Consider the following 21,499-nt stretch of genomic DNA (forward strand, 5'->3'; position numbering starts at 1 on the left):
TTAGGCGTCCACCTTCAGCTCAGGTCATGATTCTGGAGTTCTAGGATTGACACCTGTATCAGGCTGTGCACTAAGCATGTACTCTGTTGTCGCACTGCTTCTGCTCCTAACCCCTACTTCCTTTATCTCTCTCTCAAATTGATGAATAAAATCTTAAGAAGAAACCAAAATGATGACATATTTCTAAGGTGAGACATTCCTGAAGTAACTCTTTAAGACAAAGAAACAATGAGAAAAATGAAGAAGGAAAAAGAAACAATGAGATGCTATGTCAATCATCTGCAGAGACTGGATGAAAAGATATTCTAGAAAGAATTTCTAGTTCTTACAGTCATTATGGAAAGCAGTATGGAAGTTCCTCAAAAAATTTGAACTAGAACTACCATATGAGGGGCGCCTGGGTGGTTCCGTGGTTGAGCGTCTGCCTTTGGCTCAGGTGGTGATCCCGGGGCCTGGGATCAAGTCCCACATTGGGCTCCCCGCAGGGAGCCTGTTTCCACCTCTGCCTAGGTCTCTGTCTCTTCCTCTCTCTCTCTCTCTCTCTCTCTCTCTCTGTGTCTCTCTTATTTAAAAAAAAATAAAAATAAAAAAAGAACTGCCATATGATCCAGTAATCCCACTTCTGGGTATCTATCCAAAGGAACTGAAATTAGATCTCAAAGAGATATCTGCACTCCCACCTCCACCTAGCACTATTCACAAGAGGCAAGATAAAGCAAACCTAAGTGGTGGTCAACAAGTGAAAAGGTAAAGAAAACAAGGTACACACATACAATGGAATATGATTCAGCATTAGTGAGGAAGGACATCCTACCATTTTGTGACAACATGGATGCAGCTTGAGGGCACTAGGTTAAGTGAGATAGGCCAGTCACAGAGAGACAGGTACCTCCTTCTCCCACTTACCCAAGGAATTTAAGAGTCAAACTCACAGAAGCAGAGACAATGGTGGTTACCAGGGGTTAAAGAGAGGGGAGAATGGAGAGGTGACGGTTTAAGGCTACAAACTTTCAGTGAAGCTACATAAGTGGTTCGAGAAGTCTATAATACAGCATAGTGTCTACAGCTAGCAACGTTGCAATATATACTTAAAATTTGCTAAGACAGTGGATCTTATCTTGTGTTCTTCCCACATACAAACAAAATAGTGAGGTGAAGAGTATGGGAGAAAATTTTGAGAAGGGATGGTGGTTATGACCTCGATGGTGGTGGCAGTATCATGCATACTTACCCCAAAGAAACTGAATTGTTGGAACGGAACGGAAAGAAAAGGAGGGGAAGGGAAGAGAAGGGAAGGCCTGGCTTGGTTGGTGGATCCTGAACTACTGATGTTGGGGTGGTCAGTTCGAGCCTCATGTTGAGTAGAAATTAGTTCAAATAAATGAATTTAAAAAGAGAGAGAGAAAGATAAAACTTCAGAGTTTTAGAAAATTTAAAATACTAGACTGTGGATCACACTAGCTTCAGAGTCATTCATTCCTTCAGGGACTTTCTTTTTCTTGAATGAGAAGCCAATATGTTTCGGCAACCTCAGACTGGATCCCCAAATTCCTCTTTGGATCAGCACCTTACTTGTATGGGTGAACGACCACGTGAATTGTCAGAGCATCTGCACAGGGAGGGAGGGGCACAGTCACGTGGGATTAAACAGACTGAAAGTCCCGGTTGGGAGCATGGGTCATGTGTTGGCTCACTTCTCCCTGGACGACCTTCACCGGGTTAGAAGCCCTTGAAAAGCACTTGCTCTGCTCTGGGAGGCAGTGAGGATCTCTGCGATCTCGAGGAGCAGGGTGTGCGGGCATCCATCCTCTCCGCCCGGGGCGCCCAGTGCGTGGACCCAGGAGGCCCGGGGCATCTCCGCACGACGGAGAATCCGGGAGTTCTACGCGCTCCGCCTGGGCCACTACTGCTCCTCATCAGCCCCCACCCCCCCACGCCCAGCCCTGCAGCAGCTGTCAGGCCCTGCTGAGCCGTCTCCTGTCGCGGCCATGAACCAGCGCCAGGCAGCCGCCCGCCTGCGCGTCGTGCTGGGACACCTCGGCCAGACCTCCGCCAGGACCGGCGTATCCTTTGGGCTGCGGGAGCTCGGGCTGCAGGAGGGGTGGCCTCCAGGGTCCCCTGGGTCGGCGCCCGCGTCCCCGTGATGGTCCCGCCTGTTCCGGGCGCCCGGGGCGGGGGGCAGGGCGGCAGGCAGCAGGGGGCATCCGGCCGCCGGGAGGGCGCGGGCAGTGCGGGCCCCGGGGCTGATGCGCGCCCCCAGCCCCCGGCGTCCGCGCCGTCCCGGGCCCGGGGCCCCGCGCTGCGGGCGGAGAGCAGGCGGCGTGCGCGCAGCTCCCCGGGCCTCTGGCCGCGGCCGCCCGGAGCCCGGGAAAGGCGAAGCACGGGCCCGGCACCGCGCGCGGAGCTGCCCGGGGCGGCCGGGCGGGCGGGCGGGCGGGCGGCAGCGGGACCCTCGGGCCGGGCCGGCCCCCTCCGCGGGGGAGCCCGCTCTGGCCGCGGCCCCGGCGCTCCCCTCCTGCCCGGGACCTGCGTGCGCCGCCCGCCGCCCGCCGCCCGCCGCCCGCCGCCCGCCGCCCGCCGCGCCCAGGGGCCCGCGCTCTCCGCGGCCTCGGCCTTCACGAGGGCAGCTCGCAGGCGCCGTGGGCGCCACTGCTGTGGCATCCAGGACACGTCGCTGCAGGACAGGGACACCAAGTTGCCGGATAGAACCGGGTCTCCTGATCCCTCTGGGGGCCACTTCGGGGAGCCTGGGAAACGCTGCGCGCGATTTTCCCTTAAGCCGCGGGACTAGTCTCTGTCCTGCTGTGGGCAGGGTCCTGAAACCTTTCCTACAAATGAGACTGGCTGTTGTAGGATTGCTCTGAGTTCCAAGCCGCGATGCAGCGGTAAACCAAAGTCCAGCCGCCCTCCCACAAGGCTGATGAGGTGATCTCATCCGACGGGCCAGAAAGCAGAAACCCAGGCCAGGGGAGAGGCACACTCTTGACCGAAGCCATTTAACTAAAGCAGTGTGTTCCCGGGACGGGCACCGTCAACAGCAGCTGGAAACTTGCTAGAAAGGCAGATTCCAGGCTCATCTCTGACCCTGGACTCCAAACACCCGCGAGTGGGGCCCAGCCATCTGTTTTCACTTGTTTCGGATACATGCCCAACAGTGAGAAGCACCAACATACTGGGACTAGGGATAACTGGGTCCAGTCTGGTACTGCTGTTAACATTTGATATCATGGGCCCCTGGGTGGCTCAGTCCACGAGGCATCTGATTCCTGTTTCTAGCTCAGCTCTGGAGTGGAGCCTGTTGATTTAATGGACTCTTTATTTAATTTTTTAACGAGCCTTACTCCTTCTCCTATTTTGGTCTGGACTGCCACTAACTTCAATACCTCTTTTGAAGAGTACATTGCTCCTCACTGTTAGACATGAACCTTACAATGTTTATTTGTTCAGTAGTTTGGTGGAAGGAATAGTCACATAGAATAAACTAGGGAAATCTATGAAGGAAACAGTGATGGCTCAAGTGTGGGCTCAGCCATTCTCTGCTGGGTGACCTTGGACCAGTTACTGAGCCCAGGGGTCCAGGCCACCTGCTCTGGGCAGCTGGAATGCTGATAAAGGTCTTGGGGCTTCCAGCCCCTCCTCAGGACTTTGTGAATTGAAATGATGGAAGCAAGGGCGCATACCTGTCATCAGCTCTGTGTGTCTTCCCGGATGAGGGCTAATCCAGGGCCAACTGTGGGTTCCAGAAAATGCTGACTCTGAAATTTAATTTTATTTGCCTTAATTCATATTGTAGGTAGCTTACCCCACTTCGGGAGCTGTGTCTCCAAACAGCTTCCATCCTCCACAATTCCAGTAAGTAGATCTAATGGTCATTAAAAACCATATGATATACATATATACAGCTTTTTCTAGTGGTAATTAAGATATAAAATACAGGGGATGCCTGGGTAGCTCAGCAGTTGAGCATCTGCCTTCAACTCAAGGCGTGATCCCTGTCCAGGGATCAGGTCCCACATCAGGCTCCCTGTGAGGAGCCTGTTTCTGCCTCTATCTCTCTGCCTCTCTCTCTGTGTCTCAAATAAACAAAAAAACAAACAATAAATAAAATATTTTTTAAAAAAAGATATAAAATACAACATATCATGTTGTACGGTGAATTTATTACACAGGGGGTGGGGCGCTTGGGTGGCTCAGTGTGTTAAGCATCTGACTCTTGATTTCTGCTCAGGTCATGGTCTCAGGATAATGGAATGGAGCCCCATGGAGGGCTCTGTACTCAGCAGGGAGTCTGCTTGCCCCTTTCCCTCAGGTCCTCACCCTGCCCTGCCTGTCCTCCCTCCCTCCATCCCTAAAGAGAATAAATAAAATTAAAAATATAATTCATGGGGCAGCTTGGGTGGCTCTGTGGTTTAGAGCCTTCCTTCAGCCCAGGGCCTGATCCTGGAGACCTGGGATCGAGTCCTGCGTCGGGCTCCCTGCATGGAGCCTGCTTCTCCCTCTGCCTGTCTGTCTGTCTGTCTGTCTGTCTCTCTCTCTCTCTCTCTCTCTCGTAAATAAATAAATAAATAAATAAATAAATAAATAAATAAATAAAATATTTTAAAAAATAATTCATTATAAAAATCCTCTGTTGCCTGGACTTGTTCTAATTAAACCTAGGGAAAATGTTGAAGACCTTGACTTAATTTTTATATGTATTTTAACATTTAGAAAGGCAAAAAATTTTAGAAGTGTATAATCTGATTAATTCTTTTTAAAGATTATTTATTTTTTTATTCATCAGAGAGACAGAGAGACAGAGAGGCAGAGACACAGGCAGAGGGAGAAGCAGGCTCCATGCAGGGAGCCTGATCCGGACTGAATCCCGGAACTCCAGGATCATGCCCTGGGTGGAAGCAGGTGCTAAGCACTGAGCCACCCAGGGATCCCCTACCCCGGTTATTTCACATTCAGGCATGTTACACCTCATTGAAGTTAGCCCTTAGTGTGTGGTCATACTGCTCTATTAGGTAGTATCTTTGGTTTATCTTAAATTATCTTTGTAGGAGAAGACATGATATCCATGGACTATTATCATAGAGCCACAATTCTGATGTAAATTAATGGATGGGATGCTCTGAGTTGTGCATAAACTGACTTGGATTTTTCAACTTTGATTTCTTCTGAGAATGTATGATTTTTTTTTGAGAATGTATGATTTAATATAAAACATAAAATCTGTTATATTTAAAATAAAATTAAAATATAAAATCTACTGGATTTGATTCCCACCTAAAAAACCATACTTATTCCTTACAAAACAAATTACAAAATCAGAGAAATAAAAGGAATTTTAAAAAATCATTCATAATTCCATTACATAAGGCAATCACTTAAAAAACATGTTTTTAAAAAAATTTCTCTTCATTAATTTCAAGTAGTGTCTTGGTTTTGTGCAAATCTAAGTATATTTTACTATTATAAGCACTGTCCATGCTATTAAGTCCTTCATTTTTTTTAAAGATTTATTTAATTAAGAGAGAGAAAGCATAAGGGGTAGTGAGTGAGAGAGGGACAGAGGGAGAGAATCTCAAGCAGATTCCCCACTGAGGCCATAGTAAGCCATGGGCTCAATCTCAGGACCCATGAGATCATGACCTGATGTGAAATTACCAGTTTGCACCTAACCGACTAAGCCACCCCAGGGCACATGCTCTTCACTTTTAAAGCCCGAGTCCTATCTATCCCATTGAGTGGACATAAGTAATTAATTATTCTTCTATTTTTTGGTGACAGTAGTTAATGTTTTGGATTTAGACCTTTTCTAAATACATGTTGAGTTTAGGGGTTCCTGGCTTGCTCAGTCAGAAGAGCACATGACTCTTGATCTTGGGGTTATGAGTTCGAACTCCATATGGGATATGGATATAGGGATTACTTTTAAAAAAATGAACAAACTTAAAAGAAACCATTAGACATTAAATAAAAAGGTTCAGATATTTTCTTAGAGTAAATAAAAAATAGAAATGCCGGATGGAAGAGTAGTAGAAACATTTCTCAGGTTCTTGATACATAGTGTTGGGTTGTGATTTTTCAGTTGGACTTATTTGAAAGTTTTCTTTCCTTTAGGTATACTCAGGATAATGATGTCCTAAGCCTAGAACAGAGAAAATTTTATGAAGAAAATGGGTTTCTTGTCATTAAAAGTTTGGTGTCTGACCCGGACATTCAACGCTTTAGGTACAGTAACCTTTCATTATTTTAAGAAATATGTTGTATGTTTGCAATGGGAACATGGGTAGTAAGAGTAGTGTGTGCATGTTCAGATATTTTTCAGGGACTGGTTACTTGGGAACTGGTTGGGAACATGAGCTCTGGAGCAAGAAGGGCTGGCTTTAATCTTAGCCCTTCTACTTAATCTTGTGTGCCCTGGGGCAATTTACATTCCATGCCTCTCCTTTCTCATCTGTAAAATGGGGATAATAGTACTGAGCCCTAGTGTTGTTGTGAGGACTGAATAAGGTAAAAGACACACAGAGTGCTTCCAACCGGGCCTGGCCCATGGAATGGAGGAGAGAAGTATTTGCCATTGTTACTCAGATGCAACCAAATCACAAATTTTCCCCCACTGTTTTCTTAGGCTAAGGAAGATGTGAGTTCTCACAGCGAATTCTGGCCTCACAGTGAGGAGGCAGGGGCTTGTGAGCTGGCCATTTCCTCACCCTATGCTCAGAGCTGCTCAGTCTGGCCTGGAGGTCAACTTGGTGCAGAGACACCATCTCCTCAATCTTTGTGGATCTTTCCACAGAACTGGCCAGGCAGGTGCCTAGAGCCTGCAGTAATGACATCATCTGCCAATTTCATTTCCTAGGGACCAGTTTGAAAGGATCTGCAGAGGGGAGGTGAAACCAAAACAAATGATAATAATGAGAGATGTGTCCATTGCAAAATCAGAATATATTCCAAGTGAAAGGATGATTTCAAAGATCCAAGACTTCCAAGAAGACAAGGAACTCTTCAGATACTGCACTCTCCCTGAGGTTGGAGAACCTTCCTGTGTTTTCTTTGTTTTTAGGTTAACAGCCCACCGACATGCCTGCCCCAGGAATTGCTGCTTTTCCTTTCTCTGAGCCCCTCTCTGGTGGTTGTAGAGCAGTGGTTCTCAGTTGGAGGAGCACATCTGGTGGCGCCTGGAGCCCTGTAGGGTTGTCACAAGGTTTGGTCTGTAGAGCCTGGGCATGCCGCTAATGGAGCCCAGGGAGCCTATAATGCACAGAACAGCCCCTCCCCCCAATTAATGAATTATCCGGCCCCAAATGTCAATACTGGCCAGGTGGAGATACCCTGCTCTGGCGCTTGGTAATTAACCTGGTGGAGAAGGGCGGGAATTCTGCAGTGGAGAGGGGGAGCCTCTCTCACACTGAATATGGGCATATCAACAGGAGTCACATTGCAGATCCCACTCACTATACATCCATTTATTGTTGCTTTTGTTTCTGTGAATCTGGTAGTAGAGGTTTAAGTAGGTCTTTAGAGTTAAACTTGTCTAAAAAATTCTCATTCTTTAAGCATAAATCATGTTTATAAAGTTATCCACATAATATAGAACATGTAAAGTGAAGTCTCCCAACGTTCAGCCCCACTCACTGCCAAGCTTTTAGGTGTATTCAACTAGAATTCTTTCATGGCCATGAAAATGCATACGTAACCCCCCACGTTTTGTGTATCACGGGAACAAACTGGTTGTCACCGAGTCTTGTCCACTTATAATAGATCTCAGACATCTTTCCATATCACTTACATATTATCACTTATGTATCTATATCATACTTGCAAATTTCTGCATAAATATATGACAGTTTATGGATAATTTATTTAGAATGGTTTTAGATTTTTTATTGTTTTTTAAAGATTTTATTTTTTCATGAGACACAGAGACAGGCAGAGACATAGGCAGATTGAGAATAAGCTACCTGTGGGAAGCCTGATGTAAGACTTGATTCCAGGACCCCAGGACCATGACCTGAGTCAAAGACAGACACTCAACACTGAGCCACTCATGTGTCCCTTGACACATGGCACACTTTTTTTTAAGGGGCACTTTGCATATAGAACATTTTGGAAATTATAACCCCAAATGCTAGTAGATAATTTGACTTAATGGGAACCTGGCTGCTTTAGTTGGTAGAGCATGGGGGATCTTTTAGTTTTTAAGAGGTATGCACTTTTTTTTTTAAGATTTATGCATTTATTTTTGGCATGAGAAGGGGACGGGGCACAGGGAGAGGTAGAGGGAGAATCCTCAGGCAGACTCCCTGCTGAGTGCAGAGGACGACACAGTGCTGGATCCTTAGACCAAGATCATAACCTGAGCCCCAACCCAGAGGTGGACATTTAACCAAGTGAGATACTCAGGATATTCATGAGATATTCATGAGAGACGCAGAGAGAGAGGCAGAGACAGAGGCAGAGGCAGGCTCTTCACATGGAGCCTGCGCAGGACTTGATCTCTGGACTGGGATCATGCCCTGAGCCAAAGGCAGATGCTCAATCGCTGAGCCACCCCGGTGTCCCAGTTGCATGTGGAGATTATTTAAAATTTAGAAAAAAAAATACTTAAATAAATAATTAAAAAAAGGAAGAAAATTGTCCTCATGAGAAAAGACTGTACAGGCAGGCCACCTATCATGTCCAGCCCCTTGGGTTGGGGACAAAGGGGGACATGGCCCCTGAATCATCTATTCTTCCCAACCTCAAGTCTTGCAATAGAAATGGAACTTGTGAGCATCGATCAAGGAGGAAAAGCTTGAAGTTAGAGGTAACTTGTGTTAGATGAATCACGATGAGGCCTCCAGGGTTCCCACCTTTTGTGTAACACGGGAACAAACTGGTTGTCACTGTGTTTTGTCCACTTATAATAGACCTCAGACATCTTCCCATATGACTTACATATTATCACGTGTATCTATATCTATATCATACTTGCAAACTTCTGCATAGCATCCCATTGTATCAATGTACCACAGTTTATGAACCATTTATTTCAAATGCTTTTAGTTTTATTTTTATTATTTTTTAAAGATTTTATTTATTTATTCATGAGAGACACAGAGAGAGAGGCAGAGACATAGGCAGAGGGAGAAGCAGACTCCTCACACAGAGCCCGATGCCGGACTTGTTACCTGGACTGTGATCACACCCTGAGCCAAAGGCAGAGGCTCAACCCTGAGCCACCCAAGAGTCCCGGTTGTGTGTGGATATTACTTAAAATTTAAAAAAATCTTTAAACAAATGTTAAAAAAAAAGAAAGAATATTTTCCTCATGAGAGAAGACTGTACAGGCAGGCCACCTATCATGTCCAGCCCCTTGGGTTGGGGACAAAGGGGGACAAGGTCCCTGAATCATCTATTCTTCCCAACCTCAAGTCTTGCAATGGAAATGGAACTTGTGAGCATCAATCAAGGAGGAAAAGCTTGAAGTTAGAGGCAACTTGTGTTGCCTGAGGCCCTGGGTACCCGGAGGCCTCCAGGGTTCCCACTGTTCTCAAGTGTGCACCATGCACCTACTGGTTCATGCAATGACTTTTAGGAGATGGGTACGATATAGTAGTTGGGTATTTATTTCAATATGTATTGGAAAAAGTAGCTGGTGCATCAAACCTATGACTTCAGGAATATTATTAATCAGGATAAGACATGAGTTAATTTAGGAAAATTATTGACTAATATTGGGCAGTTAGCAACATATGCTAGAAATGGTAAAATGTCTCTTGAGTCACTGAAGTTTAGAAAATACTGGTAGGAGATGCTGGGCAGGCATGGCCCGATGGAGCATGTGAGTCTTGATCTCAGAGTCGTGGGCTCAAGCGATAGAGATTACTTAAAACCAGGAAACAGGAAAGGAAAGTATATGAAGAAATATATTTGAGGAATATATTCTTCAAAGAAAATATCACAAGAAAATATAAAAGATGACACCCTTTATAAAAAAAAAAACAAATATGAGCCCCGACTCCTAGGATTTGGGACCATTTCGAGTGTTTCATGCTCAAATTGCCAATATGGCTTATACGGGAGATCAAGTAGTGAGAAAGCAGTAGAAGAGGCTTCATTTTTTGAAGTCAGACAGAACTGGAGATGGAATACCGTCCTTTTCGTTGAAATTGCTCTGCCACCTTGGGCACTTTATTATCTGCAGGATAATGATCATTTAAAGGATCTTTAATTCCTGGGGGCATTACTTTTCAGGGATTGTTGTGAGACTTAAGTGGCTGACACATAAAGCGCCTGGCAGGTGGTAGGCATGCAAAGCTGAGTGCTTTCCTCCCTAGTGGGTTAGATGTAGGAGGGAGCACACCCGCTGCCAGACCTTTGGCCAAATTCAGCCTCCCCACCCCGCCTCTGCTTCCTCATACTCTGTAACTGCACCTTGCTGTCAAGCACCAGTGCCCATGTCATTATTTAACATCCTTCCAACAGAATATAGATGCCATGGGAGGAGGGACCTGCTCATCTCACTCCCTGCTGCGTGTCCTTTTCTATCACTGTCTGGTTTGTAGCCCTCAGTGAAGAGCTGTGGAAAGGGAGGTGGCCTGACTGTGAAGTGTCCCCCTGTTGCTGTTCTCTTGTCCCCTGGGCTCTGCATGGCAGCTGCACGTTATTGGGGCCTCTCATGGTCCTTTCATTTATTATTCTCTTTAATGATTCTACTTATTTGAGAGAGAAAGTGAGTGAGATCAAGAGAGATCATGAGTGGCAGGGAGGGGCAGAGGGAGAGGGAGAAGCTGACACCTCTCTGAGCAGGGAGCTGGACATGGGGATCATGACCTGAACTGAAGGCAGATGCTTAACTGACTGAGCTGCAATGGTGTCCCCCTACCACCTTTTTAAAAAGTGACTTCTACACTCTAGGAGTAGCTTGCAGTCACGACCCCGAGATCAACAGGTTCATGTTCTAGTGATTGAGCCAGCCAGGTGCCCCTCGTGGTCCCTTCTTATGAAGAGTCTCCGTGAGGGGAAGAGGAAGGTGCCTTCTCCCTGGGCATCTATGGACAGTGTCAGGTGAAAGGAGGGTATTCCTGCCCTTCCCAGTCGAAAGCTGAGAGAAACTCTTCGCATTCTCGTAGAAAATGGGGTTTGGTTTCCAACTGGCTTAAAAAGCCTGTTTAAGGGCAGCCCCGGTGGCCCAGCAGTTTAGCGCTGCCTTTGGCCCAGGGTGTGATCCTGGAGACCTGGGATCGAGTCCCAAGTCGGGCTCTTGGCATGGAGCCTGCTTCTCCCTCGACCTGTGTCTCTGCCTCGCTTTCTCTATATCTCTCATGAATAAATAAATAAAATCTTTAAAAAAAAAAAAAAAACCTGTTTAATTCAGAGTGTTACAGATTTCCAGTGCTGAGTTTTTCATTCTTTGTTTGCAACGTTGGGAAATACCAACTTTTTTTTTTTTCCTTTAAATAATTGTTTGATAGAGAGGGAGAGGCAGAAGGAGAAAACCTGAAGTAGACCCATTACTGTGCAAGGACCCCAAGGCAGACCTGTATCCTATGACCCTGAGAACATGACCTGAGCTGAAATCAGGAGTTGGATGCTTAAGCAACAGACTCACCCAGGCACTTCTACCAAGTGTTTTGTATAACTATGTGCATTTTGACTCTTGTACAAATAAGTGTACATTGTACTACGTGGTTGTTTATTTGATTTCTCATGCAACTCTTTACTCTTAGATTCTGAAATATGTGGAGTGCTTCACTGGACCCAATATTATGGCCATGCATGCAATGCTTATAAACAAACCTCCAGATTCTGGTAAAGTGGTTTTATTTGTTAAGTAGAAGCCAAAAAAAAAAAAAAAATATAGAGAAAGGTAAAGTAAGAAAAAGTTTCAAGGATTCAAAGGATCGCTTTGTGTATAACTGCTGAATATTAAAAAACAAATGTGGGGACGCCTGGGTGGCCCAGTGGTTGAGGGTCTGCCTTTGGCTCAGGTGGTGATCCTTGGGTCCTGGGATCTAGTCCTACATCAGGCTCCTCGCAGGGAGCCTGCTTCTCCCTCTGCCTGTCTGTGACTCTCATGAATAAATAATAAGATCTTTAAAAACATAAAATAAGGGCAGCCCAGGTGGTTCAGCGGTTGGCGCCACCTTCACCCCAGGGTGTGATCCTGGAGACCAGTGATCCAGTCCCATGTCAGGCTCCCTGCATAGAGCCTGCTTCTCCCTCTGCCTGTGTCTCTGCCTCTCTCTCACTCTCTGTGTCTCTCATGAATAAATAAATAAAATCTTTAAAAAAAATGTGTATATACTTTTAAGTCTTAAAACAGTATGTAAAAAAAAACCAGTATGTATCATAAGAATCGTGGAGTAGGGATTTCAGATGTCAACTATATGGTTATTTTTTCTTACTTTTAAAGATTTTATTAATTTTTTTGAGAGAGAGGGAGAGACACCATAGAGGAAGAGAGAGAAGCAGATTCCCTGCTAAGCAGAACCCTTTGCAGCTTGATCCCAGGGCCCTGAGATCCTGAGCTGAGAAAAGGCAAATGCTTAACCCACTGAGCCACCCAAGAGCCCTTAGAGGCCTTTTATTAACTTAGTTAGCTGATATTTTTTGCATCAGCCACTTAGAAGGCTAACAGGGAACCTCAAATTTGGTTGCTCTCTTCAATTACTCAAACTTTTTTTTTACTTTTTGAATTCTAGCTTCTATGCCCAAACCACAATTACAAAGGAATAAAACACAATAGAATTCATGACATGTGTATGAATTGCTAGTGAATGTTGTGTGTCAGTAAGTCCTCGGCTCCCAGAAACCCAGAAAAAAAATAGAGGATCTGGAGTTGTCCTGTGGATTTGATATTCAAATTTGATGCTTATCTCTCTGGACTGATTCTCAATAATGTTGTTTCACTTCTTTGGGTTTTGTGGGAATAGTCATTGCTGTGGTTTTGCAGGCAAAAGAGATGAAATCTGAGATGCAAGTGTGTATTAACAGCAGGTTCTGTTTCAGGCAAGAAGACATCCCGCCATCCCTTGCACCAGGATCTGCACTACTTCCCCTTCAGGCCCAGCAATAAAATTGTCTGTGCTTGGACAGCCATGGAGCACATCGACAGGAACAATGGCTGTCTGTGTGTGTTCCCAGGCACACACAAAGGCCCTCTGAAGCCACACAATTATCCCCAATGGGAGGTATGTCTGCGTAGAGGAGGCATCATTTTTTTGTTGTTGTTTTTTGTTTTTTGTTTTTTGAGGTTAGCTTTTTTTTGTATTTTTTTATAGGGTTCGATTTTTCAACCTATAGTATAATACCCAGTGCTCATCCTGTCAAGTGCCCCCCTCGATGCCTGTCACCCAGTCACCCCATCGCCCTGCCTGCCTCCCCTTCCACTACCCATTGTTCCTTTCCCAGAGTTAGGGGTCTCATGTTCTAGCTCAGAGGAAGAATCTGTTTTTTGTTTGTTTTTGTCGTTGTTTTCTTTTAAGATTTTATTTATTTATTTGAGAGAGAGAGAAAGAGCACAAGCAATGGGAGAGGAGGGGAGGAGAGAGACAAAGGGGAAGGGAGAGGGACAAGCAGACTCTGCTGAGCACGAGTCAGATATGTGGCTTGAACTTCGCACCCTGAGATCATGACCTGGGTTGGCATCAAGACTTGGACGCCCAACTGACTGAGCCACCCAGGCACCCCTAGAGGAGAAATCTTAACCAGAATATTGTTTGTTTTGATTTCACATCACTCTCCCTAAAGAGCTTTAACAATCAGATGGCATTTCCTTCCTTACAAAACATCATTATAGGATTTACAATTAGGGTCAGGGAAGATTCAAGGATGTCAGGTAAAATAACCATTTTTCCATCAAGAAGTGTTGGAAAGCTGACCAGTGTGGGGCACTTTGGTAGGTACTATATAGGATATGAAATTATCAAGCCCAATTGCACAGGTAAGATGTCAACACTTGCAACACCACATGCATGTGTAAAGTGCCAACTACAACTTACCCACTGATTGATGGCTCTTGGCATAAAGAAGAGAGAGGAATCATCTCTTTACTGCTAGAGAGACCAATGAAGACTCTGGGGAAGCATGAGTAGTATTCCATTGCATGACTGTTACATGGTGTATGGAATTGAGCTAGTTGAGGATGGAAAAGTATAGAAGGCTTTTGAGCCCATGAATGGTGAGATCAAATTGATCCTTCAATAATGATAATCTAGAGGCTTAGAGCAGGATATACTGGAGGTAGGGCTCCAGAGGCAGAGAAACCAGAGAGGAGATGATAAGTGTTTTAGGTATCAGACAATATGGTCTTGAAATCCCATAATGATGGTCAGAAAGAGAAGAGCACGGGTTGTTAACGCAGGAAGAATGAATGTGGTCTGTAGGAAGTAAAGAATATGGCTTTCAGGACTTCTGTCTCAATTAGATTCTTGCACTGAGCATTAGTGCCAAGGAAAATACTGGGGTCTGGATTCTGATATAACTGAAACTGTGAGATTCACAAATTCAGTTGAGTTTTGGGGAAAGTTTGGTGCAGGCAACAGAAGTGGGCTGTGGCTGACTTAAGCCAAACGAAGTGTTTTGGAGGGTGGCAGGCACCTGCTGAGTCCATGGAAAGGCTGGCTAGCTCTGATGAGCAGGAGAGTGGGGGTTATGTTCAGTGGGAACACTCGGGGTGGGGCACCTGGTGGGGTCAACTGAACTGTGATCATGACCAGTGCCTTCCATCTTCTGCTCAGATTCAAAGTGACCACAGTGGGCGGTTAGATTGACTTAGCTTAGGTCACGTATCAACCCTGGCCAGGAGAGAAGTGCACTGGATGAAAACCACAACTGAGTCCAGCAGGAAAGCAGTCCTTTCCCCAGAAGAATGTGGCACAGTCTCAGGAAGGGAAATGTGATGCCGTCCTTCCAACATAACTATTACTTAATGAAATAACTGACTTGGGAAATAGTTATAAAAAACAGAATGTTTTAATTTACTGTTTTTCTTTCCTTACTCTGCATGTGACATCAGTGCTTTCTGAGCTGAGAAAAATTGAGATTTTCTCTCTGCTGGTTTGGGAGAACAATTAGCTTCTTAGAGGTACTCCTGAGTTATAGAAGAATGGTTCAGGCAAAGTTCTAGGTGAGGAGAATATCATCCTGGGAAAGAATGATTATACATTCAGGCTTGAAAGGTGATCTCCCATGTTAACTGCAACATGCAACGTTGATCTAGATCCTCAATATAATACAGTTATGAAGGGTGAGAAGAAATTTCAGCATCTTCCTTTGCCTCCCTAAATCCATGATTTTAATATCACAATGTGACTTTCACAGCCACACATCTGAGAAGCTTTTGTATATTTGCAGTACCTGTTAAGAATCTATTTATCTTTCTCTTGGAAGAACTTAGGAAATCTACTTTTTAGTCATTGGGTTCCTCAAATACAGAGTTGGGTTCTCTTATGTGTTCTAGGGGGGCGTGAACTTAATGTTCTATGGGATCCAGGACTATGATGAAAACAGCCCCCGCGTGCACCTCGTGATGGAGAAAGGAGACACCGTTTTCTTTCATCCTTTGCTCATCCACGGATCTGGCTGGAACAGAACTCAAGGATACCGCAAGGTATGCATTACATCACCGTGCTTTCCAAAGACGAATAGGTTAGAAGCAAAAATGTCAAGATATGTGAAACTTTATGAGATTTGTGATGTTTAACTAAACTGCTCTTGCTCTGGTTTATTTACCAGGAAATATATTTGATACCACATTCTTTTTTGCTAAGTTATCAGTAGGAGGCCATGTGACCTCCAGTTCCCAATCCTACTGATCGTGAATTAGGAACATTCATAGAGTTGCTTGGTAGCCCACAGCCTGTGCTTTTGGAGACAGAAAGAATGGATGATGTACTAAAATCTTAAAATGGGAAATGGATATAGGAACCGTTTATGACGGCAGTTTATAATAGCTTTGTTATTGAATTGGCTGCCCAGAAATAAGATTTAGCAGCGAGCCATGTTTTTTGCCCCTTAGCTATGAATATATTAAAAACCTATTGATTTCATTGCTTGCATTAAAATTTGACAAAATTTCCCATATTCCCAGATTTCTCTCTTCTCAAAAATTCAGCAGCTCTGACAGTACTGTGGACTGACATTATTCCACATTACATGGCTCTTATTACGATATATAGGGGGTTTTTGGGGTTGAGTGAAGCGTGCCAGTTTGTCACACCAACACCCATTGTCTCCCTAGGTGCAGGGTTAGCTACCATGTTTCATCTTCCATTCATTCATATTTCCACCAGGTCAACAGGGCCAGGATGAGGGTGAGGCAAGAAAGCCCTCTCCTCCAGGGAAAATTTAGCAGCGGTCGGGGGATGGTGCCAAACACCTCAACAATCAAGTTAAATGATAGTTTAAGGCAGTATTTAGAAAATCAAAATCAATGCAAAAAATACCTTGATGAACACAATGCCAAAATTTTAAATAAAGACTAGATCAGACTCCCCACCAACATGATCCTCAGAACTGTACAAGCAGGGGTACAGCCACAATGACATAAATAATATGAATGTTCATGAAATTCATGAATTTGGCCATTTATCATGTGTCCTTGGTGTCAAAATTCAACTTGATATAAAAAATGGAATTTTATGTATATCCATCTGTATCAAAACAGCAAGCTAAGACAAATAGTCTTAAAGTCTGTATGAGTCAGAGAATTATATTACTTCCTATATGATCAGGGTTATAAACTGAGTAGGATAACAACATACTGAAAGATCTCATGTCAAAACCTGAAAATATAGTATAAAGTGATTACTGTATGAAACTAAAAGGTAAATGATAAGAAACCAAGTAATGTGATTGATAATATCCTAACTTTGTAATTTTTCAATAGTTTTTGAACTACTTTATTTGGGAAAAGATGAACCCCTACAAAAAGACTTAAAAATGCATATATGGTAATGTACTTATCCCCTTGGATGTCACTTTTTCTTGGTGTGGTTTGGGGGCTTCCATGGGAAATGGGGGTCCCTGTGTGGCTCAGCGGTTGAGCGTCTGCCTTGGCTCAGGGGGATGATCCCAGTCCGGGGATCCAGTCCTACATCGGGCTGCTTGCATGGAGCCTGCTTCTCCATTGCCTGTGTCTCTGCTCCCCTCTGTGTCTCTCGTGAACAAATTTAAAATATATATATATAATAAAAATTAAAAAAAAAAAGGAAATGGAATTTGTGACTCCACTGTCTACAAATCTCATGTTGTAAGCAAAGCAGACAGCCCTTCTGAGAGGTGAGGTCATCTCAAGAGAAGAGAACTAACATGCGACTAGGAAAGTGAGTTTTAAGTTTATCTGCTGATAACCTTTTCAAGAATGGGAACAACCGGGCAGCCCCGGTGGCCCAGCGGTTTAGCATGCAGCCTGGCGTGCAGCCTGGGGTGTGGTCCTGGAGACCCAGGATCGAGTCCCATATTGGGCTTCCTGCAGGGAGCCTGCTTCTCCCTCTGCCTGTGTCTCTGCCTCTCTCTTCGCTCTCTCTGGATGAATAAATAAGTAAATCTTAAAAAAAAAAAAAAAAAAAAAAAAGAATGGGGAGAACCAAGTAACCTCCTTTCCCTTAAGAAGGAAACAAGATGTGTACCTTATGTGAATGATCTTGGACTTCAAATGTCCTTTTGATTTGAAAGGGGTGGGTGTGTATATTATTTTCCTTTGCAAGGTATTTTTAATGTTGATTTCCCTGATCTTTAGACATTAAAATAACAAAGCACCACAAACTCAGCTGAGTAACTAACTTCTGTGACTAAGAAGAGGATGAAGAACCCTGGAACCCATTCCTGTTTAGGACTGGAGGATATGCACTAGCTAGATAAATCACATGTTAAAAAGTTTAAAGTCCTCTTACTCTTGTCATTATGTTCTCAGCCCATTTTGAAAACAAGTATCCCAGGGAGCTTAAAACCTCTTGGAATTTCTCAGTCAGCCTTTAGCTGTACCTAGGGGGAGAAAAGACTCCAACCCCAAAGAGGCTAATCCAAGACACGATGGAACATTCTAGAAATCAAATGCTAGTGAAATAGCTGATGTTCTAAAAGAAGTCTTTCTGTTTGGTTGTTGCTGTTAACAGATTTTTTTCTCCCCCAATATTAATCATTTCACCCTGCACAGGCAATTTCCTGCCATTTCGCCAGTGCTGACTGCCACTACATCGATGTGAAAGGCACCAGTCAAGAAATCGTTGAGAGGGAAGTTATGGAGTTAGTACACAGATTATACGGAATTCCGAAAGATACCAGCTTGCAGGTACGTTTGTATGAGATGAAAGATTTATAAGAGTATTTTCTTCAATGCATGACAATACTCATATCTATTTTTTTAAAGATATTCTTTATTTATTTGAGAAAGAAAGAGAGAGGGAGAGAGAGCATGAGCAGTGGGGAGAGAAAGAGGGAGAGGAAGAAGTAGACTTCCTGCTGAGCAGGGAGCCTGATGTTGGGATCAATCCAGGATCCTGAGATCATGAACTAAGTGGAACATAGAGGCTTAACCAAATGGGCCACCAGGCAACTCTGTTATCCCTGATTTAATTTGGAAGCATAATGTGCATTGTTTAGAGCACCGTGCAGAAGCCTTGCTGAGATCCACTGAGAATTTCAGCTAATACTTGCTTCCCCCACGTGGGGCACCTGAGCATCCCAGACTTCTTTATGTCTTTTGGCCGCCCTGTGCTGTGTAGGCTATCCTGTTCCAGGACCGGCAGGTAGGAAAGGAAACAGCAGATCTGGAGGAGAGCAAGTGAGCAACAAAAGCCACCTTCTGAATGCACATAAGGAAAGTTAAAGGTTTGGGGTGTTACCCATAGGCCTCCCTTAATTTCTCTACAACAGAGTATTTACATATATGCAGATCCAATAACTGTCCCAGAAGCAATTCTCAAGCAGGTTTCTGAGTGGGTCAGTTAGCATCTGGGGTTCCACGGAGCTGATGGCAGAAACCACTGATGCTTATCAAGAGGGGACATGAGACATTATTTCATATGCTTTGCTACTTAATACACAACACTTGTAAAGTAGTTGCGTGTAGCTAGTGGGCATTCAGTGCTGCCGATGATCCCCAGACAAATTACAGTCAAGCCAAAGAAATAAACATATTTGCCTGGTAGACAAAGACATTTTAGCCTCCGAACCAAGAGGCTGATCCTATGTTTCAATTTGCAGGAATCACCAATATATGTTTTCCTAGGGGGTGACAGGACCTCCACGTAGACTGAATGTAATGATAACTCGGCCCCTCTAGTACTGTGAAGAGTACCGCACACCAGCACTACGCTACTGGGCCACTGGGAATCACCTTCTGAAAGTCATTCCTAGCTGAAGAATCTTACTTCCCCCTTGGCCCCTTCTCCCTTTAGAACCTATGAATCTACCCCATATCAGAAAAGACTCTCATTTCTCATTTGCCGATGGTGGGAAGTCTTGTCCTTCTCTCTTTGCCCAGTTTTTAAAACGCTTTTATGAAGGCATCCTATTTTGTGAAGTGGGGCTTCCGGGCAACACACTGATTCTTGCAGCAGAAAACAAAAGCATATATTGTGTTGGCAGTTTGTCAGGGTTGTAAATGAATGAACTGCCGCCAGTATTTATTTCAATTATTTGAGAGAGAGAGAGAGAGAGAGAGGAGAGAGAGAGAGAACGTGAGCAGGAGGTGGGGGTATGGGCAGAAGGAGAGGGAGGGAATCTCCAGCAGATTCCCCACTGAGCCAGGACCCCAACACAGAGTCCATCCCAGAACCCTGAGATGAGTTGGACTCTGACTGAGCAACCCAGGTGCCCCAAGAAAGTTTGTTGACTCAAAAGTCTCAGTTGTTTGATGAAGAACAAAGCAATAATACCAAATCACCCCAATACCAAATCATGACCTGATTTTCACTGAGGAGCAGATCACTCTAGATGAGGCAGCGAGTGGCTAAAGGAAAGCCAGACAAGGAGTACAGGTCTTCTTGACCAAACAGCATGCTAAGCCTGTTGAGGACACCTGTAGTCAACAGGAGCACCAATTGGCACAGGCTGACTGGCCTGACTGGCGTCTGGCTCTCTCAGTTTGTTCAACACGATTTCAGATGTTGACAAGTAAATTATTGGGAGTCTTAAAAAATGGTTTATTTACTGATAGGACCACTGTGAGAGTTTTTCCACTTAACTATTCGTAGATGCTAGAAATCTACTTTTTTCTTATGCTGAACACATTCCCAGTGTTCCGTGGACTCCTTGTGGTTGGCTTTATTTCCAGGATGTCTTTAGACTGGGAGGACAGCTGGTGAAAGGAAGAAGGACCAACCTTTGAAGTGGCCGTCTGCTGGAGCTCTTTGAGAGGAAACCAAAAGGAATCAAGATGCCTATGGAACCTGTTTTATTAATGAGCTGTCCTAATCTTTCTTGTCACTTGTTATGAAGATCACAACGCACTTACAGGGAACTTTATGGGATCTGGTTAGCTCTGGGTGAGGGGCTGTTGTTTTAATGGATGAACAGGTGTAACAGTGGCATATTACTATTGTCAGGAATACTACTTTGCACCTAATAAAGGTCACTGATGTCTAATTTAAGTGTGTTCAGTTACTTTCATCCAGTTAGCTCTTTGCCCAAGCAAGAAGGAAAGCTTTGAAACTCAGGGTCTGCTGACTTTTTCGCACCCCTCTTCTGGAAATCCCACCACCCACTGATTTCATGGCATGAGAGACTTCTCAGATCTAGAACACTGTCCTCTACACACACGTTTAATGAAGGGCATTGTGGAGTGAGGACAAGGGTGGATGTTCATGCTCTGACACATGTCCTTGTGTCCTTGAGTCCTTGCATGACTCTTCCAACCCAGCCAGCTTGCTTAAAGAAAAGCCAGAAGTTTTCCAAATCTTTCTCTGTTGCTGAAGAAGGAAGACAAAGGTGACTTCCTCTGCTAGTTAGGCAGCTGGAAACCCTCAGCATTTATGAATGAAACCTAAACTCTCTCAAGGTACAGGGAAATTGTTAGTTTCGATTTCTAATGGGCAGGAACTGGGGAAATTTGTTTTTTTTTTTTTTTCATTTAAAGATTATTTATTTATGTTAGAGAGAGCACAAGGAGCAGCAGGTTGGAGGGGCAGAGGGAGTGGGAGAAGCAGACTGCCCGCTGGGCAGGGAACCCGATGGGGGCTCAACCCCAGGACCTGAGCCTAAGGCAGAGATGTTTAACCCACTGAGCCACCCAGGTGCCCCATGGGGACTTTCTTGTAATACAGAGCTGTGTTTCTACACCAGCTGAGGGTAGCAAAGACACATACTACTGATTATTAAGCATACCAGTTAGAATTTAGATCAGGAATAACAAGGAGTCCTTTTCTTTCAATCTGCTAAGCAGAAGTTGTTCTAAATGGACGTTCACCTTTTTTGTTGGTTTCTTTGAGGACGCTTTCTTTCCTTCTCTTTCTTTCCTTGTGAGAGAGCTCAGAGGGAGAGGGAGAAGCAGACTCTTTGCCTAATGAGGGCTCGATCCCCA

At 44.5% G+C, this 21,499-nt stretch overlaps 1 protein-coding gene across 2 annotated transcripts; it reads left to right on the forward strand.

Moving 5' to 3' along the window:
- The first annotated feature begins 1,636 nt into the window (after positions 1-1,636).
- On the forward strand, positions 1,637-20,565 carry LOC140633364 (phytanoyl-CoA dioxygenase, peroxisomal-like). 2 transcript variants are annotated; one of them, XM_072825787.1, is made up of 9 exons: positions 1,637-2,063; positions 3,794-3,852; positions 6,109-6,219; positions 6,851-7,019; positions 11,703-11,784; positions 12,985-13,166; positions 15,437-15,586; positions 16,865-16,928; positions 18,134-18,269. In XM_072825787.1, the coding sequence occupies exons 1-8, from the start codon at positions 1,989-1,991 to the stop codon at positions 16,913-16,915; spliced, it is 879 nt and encodes a 292-aa protein (XP_072681888.1). In that variant the 5' UTR covers positions 1,637-1,988; the 3' UTR covers positions 16,916-16,928; positions 18,134-18,269. The 2 variants fall into 2 exon arrangements, with proteins under 2 accessions (XP_072681888.1, XP_072681887.1); XM_072825786.1 differs by lacking the exon at positions 16,865-16,928 and adding an exon at positions 20,255-20,565 and having other exon boundaries at positions 1,642-2,063; positions 18,134-18,268.
- Positions 20,566-21,499: the final 934 nt, after the last annotated feature.

Source organism: Canis lupus, chromosome 5 (assembly GCF_048164855.1).
Source record: "Canis lupus baileyi chromosome 5, mCanLup2.hap1, whole genome shotgun sequence".
Taxonomy (NCBI): domain Eukaryota; kingdom Metazoa; phylum Chordata; class Mammalia; order Carnivora; family Canidae; genus Canis; species Canis lupus.

Excerpts from the sequence above, each read along its gene's own strand:
- LOC140633364 (XM_072825786.1), top strand. The coding sequence starts at position 1,989 with ATGAACCAGCGCCAGGCAGCCGCCCGCCTGCGCGTCGTGCTGGGACAC. Across the intron at positions 6,220-6,850 it reads CCGGACATTCAACGCTTTAG|GGACCAGTTTGAAAGGATCT; the intron begins GTACAGTAACCT and ends TTCATTTCCTAG. Across the intron at positions 15,587-18,133 it reads GAACTCAAGGATACCGCAAG|GCAATTTCCTGCCATTTCGC; the intron begins GTATGCATTACA and ends CACCCTGCACAG.